Source organism: Chaetodon auriga, chromosome 8 (assembly GCF_051107435.1).
Source record: "Chaetodon auriga isolate fChaAug3 chromosome 8, fChaAug3.hap1, whole genome shotgun sequence".
Lineage (NCBI taxonomy): Eukaryota > Metazoa > Chordata > Actinopteri > Chaetodontiformes > Chaetodontidae > Chaetodon > Chaetodon auriga.
The window spans coordinates 24,261,524-24,278,482 of NC_135081.1; the positions used below are offsets into that span (position 1 = coordinate 24,261,524).

Here is a 16,959-nt window from a genome sequence, read left to right on the forward strand (position 1 = left end):
TTACATTACATTGTTATTCTGCCTCCACACCACTGGAGGGAGTCTTGTCCCTGAGCTTTTAGGAGATCCACTGACATTCATAACAGTTGATACCTTAACTCAGTTTGAATTTTATATATTTTATTAATAATGAATGGAAATTTTCTCTTTCATTCACCAAATTATTTTTTTCTGTTGTCAAAATTCAAAACTTAAAAACTAAAAAACTAAACAGGAAAAAGTACATCAAGATCTGTAAGTCTGTTCATAACAGGGGAACTTTGGGGCATTTACAAATGACTCAATGTAGGCACTTAGACTTACTAATGTTGTACTTCCACTTTCTTTTTCTTACATAACTTCAAAGTATTTAATCTTTCTGTTAGTTGTTTTCTTTCTTTTTTTCTACTCTAAATTAATAAGTTGGATGTCAAAATTTCACTTTGGTCACTATTTATTGTTCATACATCTCGTGCTCTATAAATAAATTACCTTTTTTCCACGCTACACCCGCACTGAACTCATGAAGGCTGGATTTCATGTCTTTGCTTTTGTTGCCGCTCCATTCTGTAAATTGCCTAAAGGGACAACAGCAACAACAAAGACTATGCAAACCACTACAGGGTACTACACTACAGCACGACAGCGTGACAGACTGACAGCCAAAGCAAAGGGAACACCTTATCTTATCTCTTATGTATATGCAAATATTTCAAAGCTCCGCATGCCTCCGTCTGGGGGAAGAGAAGAGGGGAAGAAACCATTTTTCCAGGAGGGGAGGTGCTCTGAAGTCGGAACCGTGTCAAAGTTACTTTGCTTTGAAACAATGACGGGAGTTTTGGGTGACTTCTGCAGACGACTTGAACACGAGGAGAGAGAGACAGAGACGGTAAGTTGTCGCATTTCCTCTGCGGGGAGATTTGTTGAGGAGAAACGTGCTGTTAACTTACCTGCCGGCCGGTTCGCGGTGGAAATGTCCCGTTTATCACCTGTGTCATGTAAAGGTTCACCGTCTGCGGGTGTTCTGTAGCGGAGGAGCGGTTACCACACGTTATATGTTCCATCAGGTAATAATAACGTATTTGCGGTGCGGTGAGCAGTTTATTCCTGACATGTTTAGATGTCTTAATTTGAGAAAACAGACGAGCAGAATTTATAGTTAAAGAAGCAAAGGCCTCTTCTACCCGAGACTGTGTGGTGGGCGAGTCATTTTCAAGACAGACCAAGTCCTGACAAGTTACATCACATATACATGTTTGGTTTTGTTTTGTTTTTACAATTACAGCATAAACATTTAAATACATTCACATAGATTTAATCTTTCTGAATGGCTGTTTTCATCAGGTACACCAAAGTGTAATGTATATAAATACATGGAGAATGGCAAATGGCAGCTCTGTCATGAAGAAGGAAAAGAAGTTATGGGTTCATATGATTTATGAAAGGACTTAGACTGAGGGCCGTTGCTTTGGTGAGGAAGAATCCTTTTAGTGTAAAAAATGTCACAATATCCTGGAGCCCAAGGTTACATCATCTGTTGTCTTGTTTTTTTCACTCAGCAAAGCCCCAAAATAGGCGATTTATTAGACTTAAGAACATCAAAAGTAACACATTCTGACATTTGAGTGCATTTTCTTTTGGGCAGTTTTGCTGAAAAAGCGACAATTGATGATTAACTTTGTGTCAGTCAACTGATCATTTATTGGAGCTCTAAATTCAGTCCAGCTCTGGAGTGTGTTCTGTGTCAAAATCCTTAATAAGCAATATTACGGCAACATATCTGCACTATTCTGATTTGATCGAATTGTGCAGCCAGAAGAAAACTGAGTTCGAGTTCGAAAAGTTCAATCACGAGCTTGAAAAGTTAACAAGTCGTTTTAGAATATATAGGATTCTATTTTTACAATCTTAATATGATTTAAAGTGAGACAAAAAGGGGAAACTGGACGTTAAGAGGTTAAATGATGTCAAATGAACATGTATTCCTAATGAAACTCCATCTTCTTTCAGTCAGTGGATGAATATCACCCTGTGGCAGTGTGACACATCTTCTATGCTGCTGAAAAGAGGCCCAGATGCCCCAGGATGGATCAGGCACTTCCCAGCCAGAGCTCAGCTTCAGACCTGCTCGAGCCAGACAGTGAGGAGCTCCAGCTCAGAGTGGACTTCTTCAGAAAACTGGGTTACTCTTCCGGAGAGGCGAAGGCTGCTCTGAGGAAGCTGGGACTGAATACAGACACTAACTCTGTCCTGGGGGAGCTGGTGCACAGCAGGACCGGCACTGCACCCATCATGTCCAGTGCTGACGGCGATGAGAGGAGCTCAGGCCCAAATGACCCCCTGCTGCCTCCCAGTTGGACCCTTGGCCCCTGCAGAACAACACCACAGCTCGGGGACCGCAAGAATACAGACACAGAGTTGAGGCCTGTTGTTATCGACGGCAGCAATGTTGCCATGAGGTAATCTTAATCAATGTTGTCTCTCTTTTATGGCATCATTAGATCATTCATTTATTTATTTATAATCCTCATAGCTGCTGTGTTTCAGCAACATACAGTTACAACAAAAGCAGGTGTTGTCTACCTGGGGACAGTAAAGCACCTGTGAAATAACATGCTTCAAACTGCCATCACTCTTTGTCATGTCATCTTTCAACTCTGACCCTGAAACGTGCATTTTCCACCATAGCGTGTCACTTGACTATTTAAAAAGGGCGTTCCTCACCCTGCCTGTGCATGTTTTTGCAAAGGCTGCTGCTACAATATGCAAATCTTCAGCACACGCCTCAAAATCCCCACCTCTCAACACATGGGAAGTGAAATACGTGACGTTTGTGTGGCTTGCAACAGCAGTTTTCAATGCTCCAATAGAGCTGTTTATCTGTGTATGTATGCAGGGGGGGGGGGGGGGGGGGGGGGTTTATGGTAGCCTTAGCATTATATTCATTAGGCCTCCATTATTTTCAAACAAGACAGTCTGATGTTCTCATACAGCCATTTGCATTTATTTCTGAAAAATAAAGAAAAAAATATTCAGTCATGATGTGGAAATTTCTGGAGGGCAAATTATGTCTGGGGAGGAAGGAGAAATTACTGTTGTGCTAATGTGTTATTCCATTGTCATCCAGGAAAAAAGATCCAGTATGTGAGCTGGTCCGGACAAAAGTCCGCGGCTGAATTTTTCTCCCATTACATCCCAGGACAGTACTCATCCCTTTCATATTATTTATTGTCAATAACGTTTTTTTACAGTCATGGCAATAAGGATGTGTTCTCCTGCCGAGGCATCCAGCTGGCAGTGAACTTCTTCCTGGACAGAGGTCATCATACCATTACTGTGTTTGTTCCCTCTTGGCGCAAAGAGCAGCCCAGACCTGATGCCCCAATAACAGGTGAGGACACACGAAATGTACAGTTCTCATTTTACTGAAAGAAAATTGGGGATCTGGAACACACTTCCTACAGATATCAGGGAAGACAGCTCAATAAATGTTTTCAAAAGAAAAGCTAAAAACTGATCTCTTCACGTTAGCCTTTCACCAGCTATGACTTTTGTGCTCTGCCTCGCGCTTATGCACTTACGCACTTCTTGTTCATGTTGTATTTTACAAGATTTTATGCATTCTATGCAATTCCTGTATGAAAGGTGCTCTAGAAGTTCATTATTATTATTATTATCAAGTAGGATGGAGGTAGTCGAGGCACACAAACGATTCCCTCTCGAAACATAAACAATCTTTGTTGCTAAAACACACACAAGTTGAGGAAAGCAGGGGTCTGGTTCAAATAGAAATGACATTGACCTATTTTTTATTCATTCTCAAGCTTCCTTAGCTAAATGCTGGCATCGCCACTCACATGCACGTCAGCACATTCAGCTTTGTAGTAGTGTAATTTGTTGATAAAGATTTGTTCTGTCATGTACTGAACACCTTTAGGAGAGGGTAGTAAAATAAGGGACTTTCCTAGCCTACGATAGATAACGTAAGCCGGAAATACCAGCATCAGGGAGCTGGACTGGCTGTCAGTATGCATGTCTTACATTGATTTTAATCGTATTTGGCACTGCTTAAATCAAACATACCTATCACAAACAAAATATTTTGGTGAGTCATACGTGTTGACTCCCAGCCAATTAATGAGTCTATTCTGCCTGACGTGGTTTTGACTGATGAAAGAAATCCTCAGAAGTGAAAACCTGAATCTTAGCTGGGTACAAAGACTGCAAACAGGACGAGACATCTTCCCTGGGTCTGTTTAATGCTAACAAAATCCACCTACCTGCACTTCCAAGGGTTATAGATTAACACCTTATATCTCATCCACACATACACTCAACTGTAAAAATGTCTGTTTGCCGTTTTACAAGGTCCTTTATCAGTTTCTCAGCTGGGTCCAAGAACTTCCTGGAGTCCCTGCTGGCAACTGGTCCCACCCAAGGAAAAGCCTGGCTCATAAGACCCATGTAAATGAATTGTCACTTTACACATAAGGTTCACACATTAACAAGATAGAACATGTTAATGAGTGAGCTATAGAGGTGGTCATAGAAAATGAAGAGACATGTTCCAAACTCGACTCAGACTTGGCAAGGAAGCAGTAGTTCTTTTGCTTTGTTCCCTCAAGTTCAGTTGAATCAGAGGGGTTTTTTTTCCTCTATAGAACTTCTCTTTTACCAAGAAATATGACTACGACTGCCACTTAAATCTCCTCTTGCACTGGAGCCATAGGCATGTCATATTCCTGTATCTGTGATTCATTCCCAGCCATGAGATAATGTTTCAGTCTTGTCAGTGGAAAAACTACTGAATTCAGCTATTGGGCAACACATTTAAGATTTTGAAATAGAGGTTTACCCAACTTTTTACCAAGTTATTTTTCAATATGACATCAGAACAGCAGCAGCAAGTGTGGACATACACGAAGATTTGCTGTGACAGTTTTTGTGTAGGTTCAGTAAGACTCTAGAACACAATAAAGAGATCTACATTTCTGTCAACTGAGTCAGACGTTTTGGGTGTATCTGAACAATCCAGATTAATACTATGTTGGCAGTACACCATCGCTTTGAGTAGAGAAGCTTCCTTTTACCAGCCTGAATGCACAGTGCTTTCAAATCATTCACGATAACCTCGGACAACTCCAACAACAACAACAACGATACAATGAAGGGTGGGCCATCCATTAAAAACTGATGCATCATCACCTTGAGGCTCTCATGATTTGGTAACAGCCTGTGTGGAGCAATCTGAAGGCTCTGTTTTCAACGTGCAAACAAGGAAGTAAAAATCAGCCTGCAGTCATTTGTGGGAAAGCCCCATCAGGAAGTCCAGCTGCGTTTTTTACTTCCACACCTAGTTTACTGCAGTAAACTGTGTGGTTAACTGCTGACAATCATCTACAGCAAGCGATTGTATACATCAAGTGGTGAAGACAGAACGCACAAAGAGAAGCACTTAGTCAGAAGAGTGGCTTCAAGTGTTTGTAGTGTCTGTAAGTCAGTGGCTCAGTCCATGTGTAGCTTTCATGTAACCTGGCCTCTTGTTCATGTAGACAGATTCCATGGTGCATTCATTTCGCTTGTGTAAAAAGCAGCTACAGTGTGTGTATTATTGTGTGTTTTCCTGTGCTCACTTTGCAGGTAGAGTAATGTGATATGTTGTACATACGGATAGTTATGATGTTTGTGCAGGTGATGTAATACCGTATCTTGTGTCTTTTGTTTCCAATGAGTGATTGCTGAGGCTTTGTAAAATGCCTACTGCATTTTTTCTTAAGCTCTGTGGGTTTTCTCGACTTGAACATGCGGTTGTGGATAATGACAAACTGAACATCATGTTACATGGCAAAGCTATGCGCTTTCTATACAACTTTCAATCAAAAACAATGATACCCAATGATGCCACAGTTAAATACAGCTTAAAAGGGTATAAGTACAATGAAAAGGGTAATACAAGTACCTCCTCCACGCAATCTCTCCTCAGACGTCTGACTCGGGATTGTTTGTGGTTTCATTGATTCAACATTTATTTAAATCTCAAAGAATCGTTGAGGCGCTAGTAGTGAGAGTACAACTAAAGCAAAGTGATCATTTATCAAAAAAACAAACAACACAATTTAAAATGGTTATATTCAAGAGAGTAGTTTGTAATCATGAGTTTAAATGACCTACAGGTGCACATGTGTTTAGTTTAATGTGTTGTAAAATGTTCCAAGTGTGTGCAGCGCTACAGAACTGATGTATTATGACATGTTGCCGTTGAAGCTAATGTAGCTAATATATTTTTGAAGAATTTTTTTGTGATTCTTGAAACTCGTTACATCCTGACAGCAACCAATAATGAAATGCTGTGTGCTGTGGCTAGGCGTCTTCTGACATGCAGTGGAGACGTTAAGTAGTTGGATATGGTTAGTGATGAGAATCATGCAGTGCACACTGGGTAATTGGTTGGTTAACCGATCCAGACTGAAAGACTCAAAGGTAAATTTGTGAATGATTGACCCAGTCAGTGTCTGTTCATGGGTTTGGAAGGAGGCTTGATGGGATGGAATGGGATTTTTCACTTAAAATTCAGCTCACTCTTGCTGGTGTCTCCAATGTTATCAAACCCAACTTTGAGGGCTTCAATAAACAGAAACCAATGGCTGTCACATCTCGCTTTCAGACCAACACATCCTGACGGAGCTCGAGAAACGGAAAATAGTGGTCTTCACTCCATCGCGCCGTGTTGGTGGGAAGCGAGTGGTTTGCTACGATGACCGCTTTATCGTCAAGTTGGCATATGAGTCAGATGGAGTGATCGTATCCAATGATACCTACCGTGACCTCCAAGGAGAAAGACCTGAGTGGAAGAAGTGCATCGAGGAGAGGCTCCTCATGTACTCCTTTGTGAATGACAAGTGAGCAATCAGCCTGTTTTTCTGCCTGAGCCTGTTTACTTCCAAGAATACTGTTTAATGTGGTTACAGAGGCCATATCACACCCTGAGAGTGCAATTGGGGAAACATAACAATGCAGCACCCGTGATTTGTCACAAGGGAATGGTGAAATCAGCAATCAGTCATGTCTGGTTTTTTGATTTTCTGTCCAGGTTCATGCCCCCAGATGACCCTCTGGGTCGCCATGGCCCCAGTCTTGACAACTTCCTTAGGAAAAACCCTCTGCCTACGGAGCAAAAGAGACAGCTCTGTCCTTATGGTAAGATATGATTAGCACTGAGCTCAGTCAGAGGAACCCCTCTGCTACAGTATGCAGTATTTTTCTGCTGCATATTGTTAGACTTTTCATACTTTTTGAGCAGTTCCCAAATGACAGTACCTATAATGTGTGTTTGTACGTCCATTTATGTTTTCCCCAGACAAAAAGTGCACTTATGGCATCAAATGTAAGTTCTACCATCCAGAGCGGTCAAACCAGTCCTACCTGTCCTTGGCCGATGAGTTGAGGGAGAAAGCCCAGATTTCTGCTGTAAAAGAAGAAAGAAATGTCAGATTATCACCCAGACATCTGCAGTCTGATCCTGCTCATCCTCAAGACTCTAACACAGTACATAGAGAGTATGTAAGAGACCAGCACAGTTCTTCACATCCTGGTCCGGTTAGTGAGAATGCACTGGTGTACTGGGATGATCCTAGAAAAAGTCCAAACCAGATGTCCGGTTCTGTAACAGCAAGCCAGTGTCAGAAAGAGTGGCCTGGGCTGCACTCAGTGCCCAATCATCACTATGCCAACATGTCTCACGAGTACCTGGATTCTGGTCTTGGCTCTTATGAGAGTCAGTACTCTGACTTTTTGCATTGCCTCAGTAACTCCCACATGCTCAGGCCCCAGCAGCCAAGTGCCCTCCCTGGACCGAGACGTGCCGCTGTGCATTCAGAGAAAAATAACAGCAACCAGTCCTGCAGGTGCTCTTCCCATGTGCCTTCAACAGGTCGTCAGCAACATCATGGAAACCAGGACTCCAAGGGTCAACCCAAATACGACACCTACCCTCCTCACATTTTCCCTCCTGGTGTGCCACACCAACACAGCCTTCCCAGCCATCTCCATTACGGTGGAGCCCCGCATCATCAGCAAAATTACTGGTCAGATCCCTTTCAGGGGCTGCCCCAAGCCAGGACATCACATAGTCTCCCCTCTTCGGCCCATAGCTCACATTCCCACAACTCTTGCTGCTCTTACAAAGGCCATCAGTACCATTCCTGGGGCCCACAGCAGTCAGCCCCTGCTGCATTTGACCCACAAAGGCTGGAACTCCGCAAGAAACTGCAAGCCATCTTCAATCCACAGCAGGTGGATACAGTCATGGAAATGTTTCCACATGTGATGAATGCGGAAAAACTGGCTGCAGAGATCCTCAACCTGAAGGGTCAGAGAGGGATATTCTGATGATTTCCCTCCCTTGCATCCTCTTCAGTCAGAACTGACCTGATAATCATGTTGATGCGACACTTTGAAAGATAAATGTAAAGTTGTTTCATTCTATTTAATGTGCCATTGTGGACGTGCTGCTTGAGGTCTTATTTATGAACAGTTCAGATGATCTGTTCTGAGTTCTATGCAGTTGTATGACATTGTAGTCAAATGTGACCTTGTCATCCGTGTTCTGGATGAAAAGTGCCTCTAGACCAAGTAATTGAGAGTTTCTAGAGTTTTGACTGTTGATGCATATTGTGTCAAATGTGATGTATTTTAATCTTTGTCCACGAGGAAGTTCTCATGCAATAACAAATCACAGTATAAAGTATTACTTTTTCTTTTAATTTCACTGTCATTCTCCAGAACAGCTCGCTGTTCAGTGTTATCTCTGAGGCGTGTATGGTGTTTTTTCAACATGTAGGATTTGCAGTAAATCCTGAATGAATAACAAAACTGAGAAAAAGACTTTTGATACAAGCAAGAGGAATCTGCTGGTGTCTCGTCACCCTTTTCCTGTAAATCAGCATCAGTTTCACAGAAACAAGTGTTGCTGTAACACTATGAAACTGGGTCACTGTGCAATTGAAAAATGGCAATAAGATATGTGGAATTTAGTTCTCATGAACACGCAGATATATTTTCTCTGAGAAAATCGTTTTGTAAATGTGTAATGTAAGATAGATTCATTCATAGTGAGCATGTATAGGGGAAACCATGTCACTGAAAATAAAGAAATGTCATGTGTCAGATACTAGGCGTGTCAGTTTAACTTACTGGTAAGGTCAGTGCTGTACCAGTCTGTCTTAAGCATAGTTAATACATCTGTAAATATGCCATCAGAGTTTATCAGAAACTGCTTACGTCATAACACATTGCCTAAAATTCCTACTAGACTTCCTTGTATGTGTCTCCTGTGCGACTCTAACATTACTGTATGTCCAAGTTCACACAACTGAACTATGTTTGATGGAATGGAATTTTTTTTTTATTGTCAATAACAGACTAGACAAGACACGCATGACATATATACATTTTACAGTATTCATGTACTTTGATACAAAGATTTATCTCATTATAATCAGGTATGGCTGTAACTACTGTTGCGCATTCAGTCGGCTGTGGGTCCACATGGGCAGCTCTACATGGTAGTCTGTGCTTTTGTCATTCCCAGGCCATCAGTAGCTTGTGGAACGGTACAAAGGCACCATAGCCAGGCTTGCTGGAAAGGACAGAAACAGAAACAGCAAATTAGAAAAACATGTTTGAACTAAATTTAAAAGCAAATCTTCATATTTTGTGGTTTAAAATTTGTTCACTTGGTTTACCCGTGTGTAAGTTACAGTGGTTCATCTGCTTACTGTATTCCACTGCTTGAGTTTATGAAGCAAAGGCTACATTTAAACCCTATTTCCTGCAATGAGTCAGATTTTTATTGCTGCAGGCGAATGAATCCACACCCCACATCCCAAATTCACACCTTACTTGTCAAGTGCTGCAATTTGAGCCTGCCAAGTTAACCGCAGCCTGAGATTTGCATATTCAGCGAAGCCACTAAATGTACAGCATTTTCTCAGGTATGTTTGAAGGCATTGTTTAGCTGTTAAATACCTATGGGACGCAGTGTGATACCGTCATTTAGAGACACTTCAGTATAATTGTATGTGTTTAACTCAGGCTTCAGGAATAACAGATGATCCTGCCAGAACATTATCAGTTCATTTAAATGTAATGTGTAAATCTGCAGTGTAAGAATTGAACTACCTGGCAAGAAGTTCCAAAACATAAAGGGTTTGTAAAAGTCATTTGAACTGTCTTTTCAAAAAAGTTGTGAAAATATCCCAAGAAAGCACCACTGTGTCAGTCAGCAATGGACCAAATGAATCACAGTGCAGCACTGACAGCCACACCCTAAGACACATAAGGAAGCTACAGGTTGCTTGTGTTCAAAGAGAAGCAGCTCAGTTACCATTCAAAGTAGCTGTGTCCCCTGTGGCTGCCATCATGCAGTCCGTGATCAGGTGTCTGCAGCTCCACCCCAAGGTGGAGCTCTGCCTCCCCCTGCAGGTGGCCCAGGAAACGAATGGTTCCTGTGCTGATCCGTCCAGATGGCAGCATGATCCTCACCCGGTGACCCAGCTCCAGGTCCATGGGGGAGTGGGGTACAAAAACCCGGTGAGGCCCTTGGGACGTCCTCCATGACCTCACGCTGGAGGAAGAGAGGGTTCAGTCAGTAATACTGTAGGATAGAGAGGACTATGATCAACTTTAGAGTACTTTTACTGGCAGCTTTAGAAACATACATACATATCAGGGTCTTTTTCTATGTACGTAATTTATTAAAAATACGTAACTTTGGAAGTAAAATAAGCTGAGCTAAGCTAACCAGCTGCTGGTTTTAGCTTCATATTTGGTGTCCAAAATGAGAGAGGTCAATCTTCTCATGCAACGCTCTGCCAAACTCTTCCTTCAGGACTGTACCTGGTGGCTGAAGATGAGGAGGACGCAGGTCTCGAGCTCAGCGCCGATGACGAGGATAACTGGCTGCCTGACAGACTGCTTGAATAAGTGTTGCCTCTTGATGACACCTCAGACCCTCTGTGTTGGAACATCATTCTTGAGGGACTGCCTGTTCGTTAGGGAACAGCAGTTGGCATCATTATTGAACTCAAAAGTGTGTATAAAAACTTCTGAATCAGCTGTGTTACTGTCATTTACTTGAGCACTCCTCAAATACTTCTCCATTGTCTGCTCCTGACTCTCCCTGGTCATCACTGCCCACTTTCACCAACACTCCAGCCTGAGAGGCCAGCTAAGGAAGAGACGAGTTAATCTTAATGAAGTCATAGACACAGTTTCAACCCCACGCTCACACACCCTCACAGGCACACCTTATTATGTAGGTCTTCCTGTTTTCGTTGCAGCTCAGCAAACCTCCTTTCCCATGATGCTCTCTCACAGGCGATCCTGGTTTTGAGTGACAGTATCTCCTTCTCAGTTTTGGTTAGTCTTTTATGAAGTGCGGTTGTATGGTCAGGGCTACCTGGTATGGCTGCAATCCCTTTACTTTCAGAACCTGACAGATAAAGTGCATTTCAGGTTCACACCAGCCTCTGTGAATAGATTTCAGCCAGCTAAATATAGTCTTTTCAGTTGAAAGTAAAGATTTTATTGCGCAATTTTTGGCATCGATTGTATGAAATTCTTACCCACAACCTGTTTCAGCTGTCGGCTTGTGTCATGAGTAATGCGATGTTCCCTTGGCAAGAATTTGATTGCATTATATGGACATATCTGCAATGCAAATGAGCACAGTTTTTGGTCACCATAAAAATCAACCCTTATCAAAACGCATTGGTGATTTCACAGAACGTACACTCACCCACAGGAACCTGCAGGTGCACAGTATCCCCTTGACCGTCCATGTAAAAACAGTCCACAGGATATATGTCTCCATGTTGATGCATGTTCACCTCACATTGTGGTTTTCTGACTGGGGAAAGATTTACTGTTAATGTGATTAATCTATTACAGCCAGGGGTGGAATGTAACTAAGTACATTTACTCAAGTACTGTAGAGAAATGTGCTTTTTACTCCACTGCATTTATCTGACAGCTGTAGTTAATCGTTACCTTTCAAATTTATTCACTTCATATGTTTTTTTCAATGTTTTTGCATACAAATCACCTCCACCTTTACCAACTACAACAGTAAAATTCTGCTTAAACATCACCGCATGAGTAATAAGATGTAAGAGTTATATATAATTCGGGGCGGATGTGGCTCAGGAGGTACAGTTGGTCACCCACTGATCACAGGGTCAGGCGGGCTGATTCTCTGTGGCAGATGATCCGCTGTGGCAACCCCAATGGGGAGCAGTGGAAGAAGTAGAGAAGTCTTCATGTAGTATATCATAAACTCTCAGAAGGCATTTTCTGCATTGATTATATTACTTTTACTTTAGATTCTTTTAGTTCACTCTCCTGATGACACTCAAGTACTTTTACTTTAGTCACATTTTCAATGCAGGACTTTTACTTGTTGTTGAGAACTTTTACAGTGTGGTATTGGTGCTTCTTCTTACAGTGTATTGATGTGCATAGTTTTACTGGTCTGTGGTCTAATGAGTCCAAAGGATCGGGTGGAGGCTGGTAAACTATGCTTTCTGTGGGCGGATGCTGCAGTGCTATGACCTCACAAACCAACAAACACACAAACAAAAGAACAGAAACCTGGATGGAAACTTTTCTGTATCCTGTACTTTTTTTTCATCTTGAACCTTTTGCGCCACTGTTTTTGTTTTTTGTAATACTTTCTGGCTGTAACGACTTCATTTCCCCGGTGTGGGATCAATAAAGTCCTATCTTATCTTTCTATCAGAGAATGTATAGACAGAGCTGGACACTGACCTTTGCCAGATGCTCAACTGAAGGGTGGGAGAAAACAATCCCATGTGGGGTCATGAGGAAATGGAAGCTCTCATTTCTGCTCAAAGGGTCTGTCCTAGTCCAGGGTGAGTGCTAATGTGGCACACAGGGCTCAGCGACCTGTTGCTATGCACCACGTCCGTGTGAACAGTGCTGCTGACGACTGCTGGGTCGGTAAATCTTGTCTAATCTTCTTAGTTACACAGTCCAGTTGCATCCAGGCTGCTTAATTTGGTCTACTGAGCCTCATCTATAAACAATGTGAATAAGCCTCCGCATGCAGTGCAGCCCTGTTGGAGGATTCAGTGTCAGCATCCATCTGTTCTGCGTCCTCTGGCATATTCAATTGTGAGAGCTGAACAAGTAATAAACAAACATTAGGCCAACAATGTGGTTTCCTTTACTTTATTACACTTTATCTCCCACTTGATTACATACTTTCTATACATTTCCATAGTGTGAGGTCACATATATTTTCTACTAGGCTTCAGTTCTTCATTAATGTTTTCTAAACTAAGTAAAATATTAAAACCCAGGAGACCTTAGACTTTAGACTCTTTCCTCTATGATGATCCCTCAAGGAGGTATGTGGACATAGTTACACACAAAGAACAGAAGAAACAGATCTAAAGTAAGTGGACAGCGACACTTGTTGCCCAGTATTAGGCAAATAAAATTCAATAAAAAGGTAAGAAAGTAAATAAATAAATTAACAAATATACAACTGAGCAAAAAAAAAGTCACACTCTGGTCACTTTTTAATAGATACATTGATGAACTCTTAGATCTTCTTCTTCTTTTTAATTTAACTGCTTGGATTAATTCCATATTATTATCTCTCATTGTAAAAGCAAAGACAAACTAATACAAAAAAAATGTTTTTATGGCTGCACCAGTGAGATGGAAATAGTCCAGATGTCTTGTGTACTTTTACTGACATATCTGGTGTCCTTGGAAACTTTGCTATCTCCACTAGAGTTTAAAAATAAAGTTCAGTGAGTTTGGAGAATATTTGGACAAAAAAAACATTAGTGAAAAGTGAACCAGTGGTGAGTCCAGGACAGTTAAAGATAGAGACATAGACACAATTTTAAAACAGTGCTGCTGGACAATGATTTACACACACAGACAAGGCAACCAAGGAAGAGCTGGTTAATTCTACACAGGTCATTGTGTAGTTATTTGCTTATGGTGCTTTAAGTACTAAGCCCAAGACAAACTGAAGCAATAAAAAAAAAACATGGGAACTCTTCTGTTATCATTTTGTGGTGCAACAGTACAGCACTGAATCCAAATAAGCAGTGAAAACATAAATAAAAGAGAAAGAGATGAGTTGCTTCTTGACTTCAGTCGATCACAAGCAGAGATGAAAACAACTGTCCGAGATGTATGAAAAAGAAGCCGGAGTTTGATCAGTGTTCATGTGATGTGGATGTTAACGTCCTCAAATTGGAGCTGAAAGTTGGAAGTTCATCCTTGTACTGTTTCACTTCTGTCCCAGAGCACTGGAGCATGAGCCCTGAAACAAAACTCACCACTGTCACACTATGTTTGTTCTGCACTGTACTGTATTTGCATTAAAGGCTGTTGTCTATTGTTGTTTACTATGCACTGCATGGACACGGCAGGTTTTGTTCAGTATTTCCGACAAAATAACCAGGCAATGCAAATCATGTAGTCCATACTCATTTATTCCTCACGGTATGGTGTTTGGTCCCATAGCTAAGCTCTGAGGAACTGAAAATGGCATTCAGTGGCACACATTTAAACCTCTTGACCCTGGAAAGTTTTAGTGTTGAGAATAGTTTTGAGAGTCATATAGACCTGCTTTCATCAACCAAAACGTGTATATAATGCTTTCCTCTGGTAGGTGCCTAAACCTAAGCCTAAACCACTGCACCATATATCCTACTCTGAGGAAATCAAGTTTGACAGGAGGCAGCATTTCTTCCTTGTTGATTATCCTATTGACTATACAGCACAAAAGTCTGTAGTTTCAAACTAAATCTGGGCATTCCAGTGAAACATGAGCCAACAAGCAACATCCATATGTTAATTGTTGTGTGTGAATAGGTGTATAAGTTCAGCCCTTCTGTGGGCAGCTTCTGTTCAGATAAGCTGCGCGTATCTGCATTAAGACACAGAAGAACTCATCTCAGGTCATGTCCTCATACGTGCAAAGAAACAAACTAATACTAATAATCCAGTACTCGCCTTTTATCTTTCTTTATATTTTTCTGATGGCTATGTTTGTTGTTATGCAACAAAACACCAAGGCATGTTCCTCGTGTCTGAAAACTTACCCACTACAATGAGCAAGTTATCTGGGCTTCATATTTGATTATGAGCTGGTGGTATAATGGCTATCAGACAATAGTGTCTTTGGAAAGAACATTGTGGAATGCAAATGATGAAGATATTTGCACTGAGATGAAAATTTTGTTGGCATACACAAAGATGCTGTGTGAGCGGAGTGTACAGTAGTTCTTTGATATCAACTGAGAAAATATCTGGCAGGAGTCCCTGGAAAAATATCATGGTGATCACTGTAAATAAACAACTTTCTGCATGTAAATGTATACGTGAGCATATGTGAGTCTGTACAGTGGGCATAGGTGTGCGTGTACAACATTGCTCATCTGTGTTTTCCAGGTAAGATATGTGCATGTGCAGGCTGTGAAAGCAAATCATCATCTGTTTGCTAAAAGTCAAACACGTTTAGCTAAGAATTCAAAATACGTTTTAATATTACCGACATGTTTGGTAATATTATCTGTAACCTTACAGACATTTCAGGTTATCACATCCCTAAGGGCAGTAAGATAATGTATCTTGATAACAGAGAGAGTCAAATAAGATGTAAATAATAATAATCCCCCTGGAATAAGGGGAAGACCTTTCCCAGAAATATGGGAGAAATTGATCAGCTTCACCTCAAATATCTGACGTGGAGAAATCCAAGGACAATATGGACACAAAGTCATTCGTCCAGAAAATGCAAAGCCTACTTAGTCCTGATAAACTGTTCTAAATGAAAAGTGACGAAAAACAAAGAGTTGTTGGTAATTGTCCCTCCTGTCCATACTGGCTGTGAAATGATGCCTTCCTAACATGATTACCATGTAAGTGATAGAAGACAAAATCCATTGTCCTTATACAAAGTTCAAAGAAAGCTGATATGAGGCTTCAGCAGACTGTGTTCCACAAACTAAGTGGTTATTTTCAATAGTTAGTCTTTATAGAGTGAAATGACTTCTTTGTGTTGCTGTAATATCCCTCCACTACAGCTCAGCTGAGAAACACTGTCCAAGAGTCAGCAAAGAGGGAATTTCTGCCAAAAAGCCTTTAACTTTGGAAGATAAACAGTTGTTTTATCTGACTCGGACTTTCTCATATAGGCTTACGCCAAATTTTAGAGCCCATTTTTGCACAGTAACAGTGGATTTAGCAACACATCCTCATACCTAAAGGACTGAAAAGGTCCCAGAATGACATAAAGGCCTGTCTGCATCCGTCATCGCGTCCTGAACACTGTGAAAAGGTCGTCGTTTGTGTAGGTATAAGCAACAACACAGGTTTCAGAAAAGATCATGGTTTAAAATTGGTACGTTACTGTTAAGCATTTGACTATGTTATTCAAATAACTCAGACACAGTGAATAAGCCATAGACTGCAGACAAAATTTCTCATGCAGCTTCAATGAAAAAAGGAAGCTTCTGTCACCTGAATTGTGCAAGTGGCTTTTGTGCTGTGCCCAAGAATTCTACGTTCTTTTGGCCACAAAGAGGTAATTGTAGTCTGTGGGGGCTTTATGGCTGGTAGAGAGCGGGGGTCTGATTTCACATTGTGTTGAACAGAAACCAGGAGGTTCCCTATACAATCAGCCCACAGGGCAATGGAGTCTCAGCTGTACTCGTATAGGCCAGCAGAGGCTTAATCCACTGAGTTATTTTCCTAAATCTTTAATTGATGGGTGAACAGTTTTAGTTAACTTTCATAAAGAAACCCAAAACTGTGACGTATATATGTAGTGTAATATCTTCTTTTATGTTGCGCTGACACACAGTAAAGTGCTAAGATGTTTTGATAGCTGAAGGTAGAACATGTCATTAAAAGTATTTATTTATCCAATAATGT

The 16,959-nt window shown here is 41.2% G+C and overlaps 2 protein-coding genes across 4 annotated transcripts; one reads left to right on the plus strand and one right to left on the minus strand.

Moving 5' to 3' along the window:
- Positions 1–754: 754 nt before the first annotated feature.
- Positions 755–9,085, plus strand: zc3h12aa (zinc finger CCCH-type containing 12Aa). 2 transcript variants are annotated; one of them, XM_076736250.1, is made up of 7 exons: positions 853–868; positions 984–1,046; positions 1,990–2,438; positions 3,231–3,370; positions 6,644–6,878; positions 7,070–7,176; positions 7,337–9,085. In XM_076736250.1, the coding sequence occupies exons 3-7, from the start codon at positions 2,065–2,067 to the stop codon at positions 8,365–8,367; spliced, it is 1,887 nt and encodes a 628-aa protein (XP_076592365.1). In that variant the 5' UTR covers positions 853–868; positions 984–1,046; positions 1,990–2,064; the 3' UTR covers positions 8,368–9,085. The 2 variants fall into 2 exon arrangements, with proteins under 2 accessions (XP_076592363.1, XP_076592365.1); XM_076736248.1 differs by lacking the exon at positions 984–1,046 and having other exon boundaries at positions 755–868.
- Positions 9,086–9,092: 7 nt separating this feature from the next.
- On the minus strand, positions 9,093–12,960 carry LOC143324057 (uncharacterized). 2 transcript variants are annotated; one of them, XM_076736252.1, is made up of 8 exons: positions 12,805–12,960; positions 11,777–11,883; positions 11,604–11,688; positions 11,286–11,470; positions 11,113–11,206; positions 10,876–11,023; positions 10,364–10,603; positions 9,093–9,616 (listed from the first exon to the last, which is right to left on the minus strand). In XM_076736252.1, exons 2-8 carry the CDS (start codon positions 11,849–11,851, stop codon positions 9,559–9,561), a joined length of 885 nt encoding a protein of 294 aa, XP_076592367.1. In that variant the 5' UTR covers positions 11,852–11,883; positions 12,805–12,960; the 3' UTR covers positions 9,093–9,558. The 2 variants fall into 2 exon arrangements, with proteins under 2 accessions (XP_076592367.1, XP_076592366.1); XM_076736251.1 differs by having other exon boundaries at positions 11,777–11,887.
- Positions 12,961–16,959: the final 3,999 nt, after the last annotated feature.

Bases quoted from the DNA above. Each gene is read 5' to 3' on its own strand.
- LOC143324057 (XM_076736252.1), bottom strand. From the start codon at position 11,851: ATGGAGACATATATCCTGTGGACTGTTTTTACATGGACGGTCAAGGGG. The intron at 11,471-11,603 runs GTAAGAATTTCA...TTTATCTGTCAG, and splicing joins ACAGCTGAAACAGGTTGTGG to GTTCTGAAAGTAAAGGGATT. The intron at 11,024-11,112 runs GTAAATGACAGT...CCTAACGAACAG, and splicing joins AGTATTTGAGGAGTGCTCAA to GCAGTCCCTCAAGAATGATG.
- zc3h12aa (XM_076736248.1), top strand. From the start codon at position 2,065: ATGGATCAGGCACTTCCCAGCCAGAGCTCAGCTTCAGACCTGCTCGAG. The intron at 3,371-6,643 runs GTGAGGACACAC...TCTCGCTTTCAG, and splicing joins ACCTGATGCCCCAATAACAG to ACCAACACATCCTGACGGAG. The intron at 7,177-7,336 runs GTAAGATATGAT...TGTTTTCCCCAG, and splicing joins GAGACAGCTCTGTCCTTATG to ACAAAAAGTGCACTTATGGC.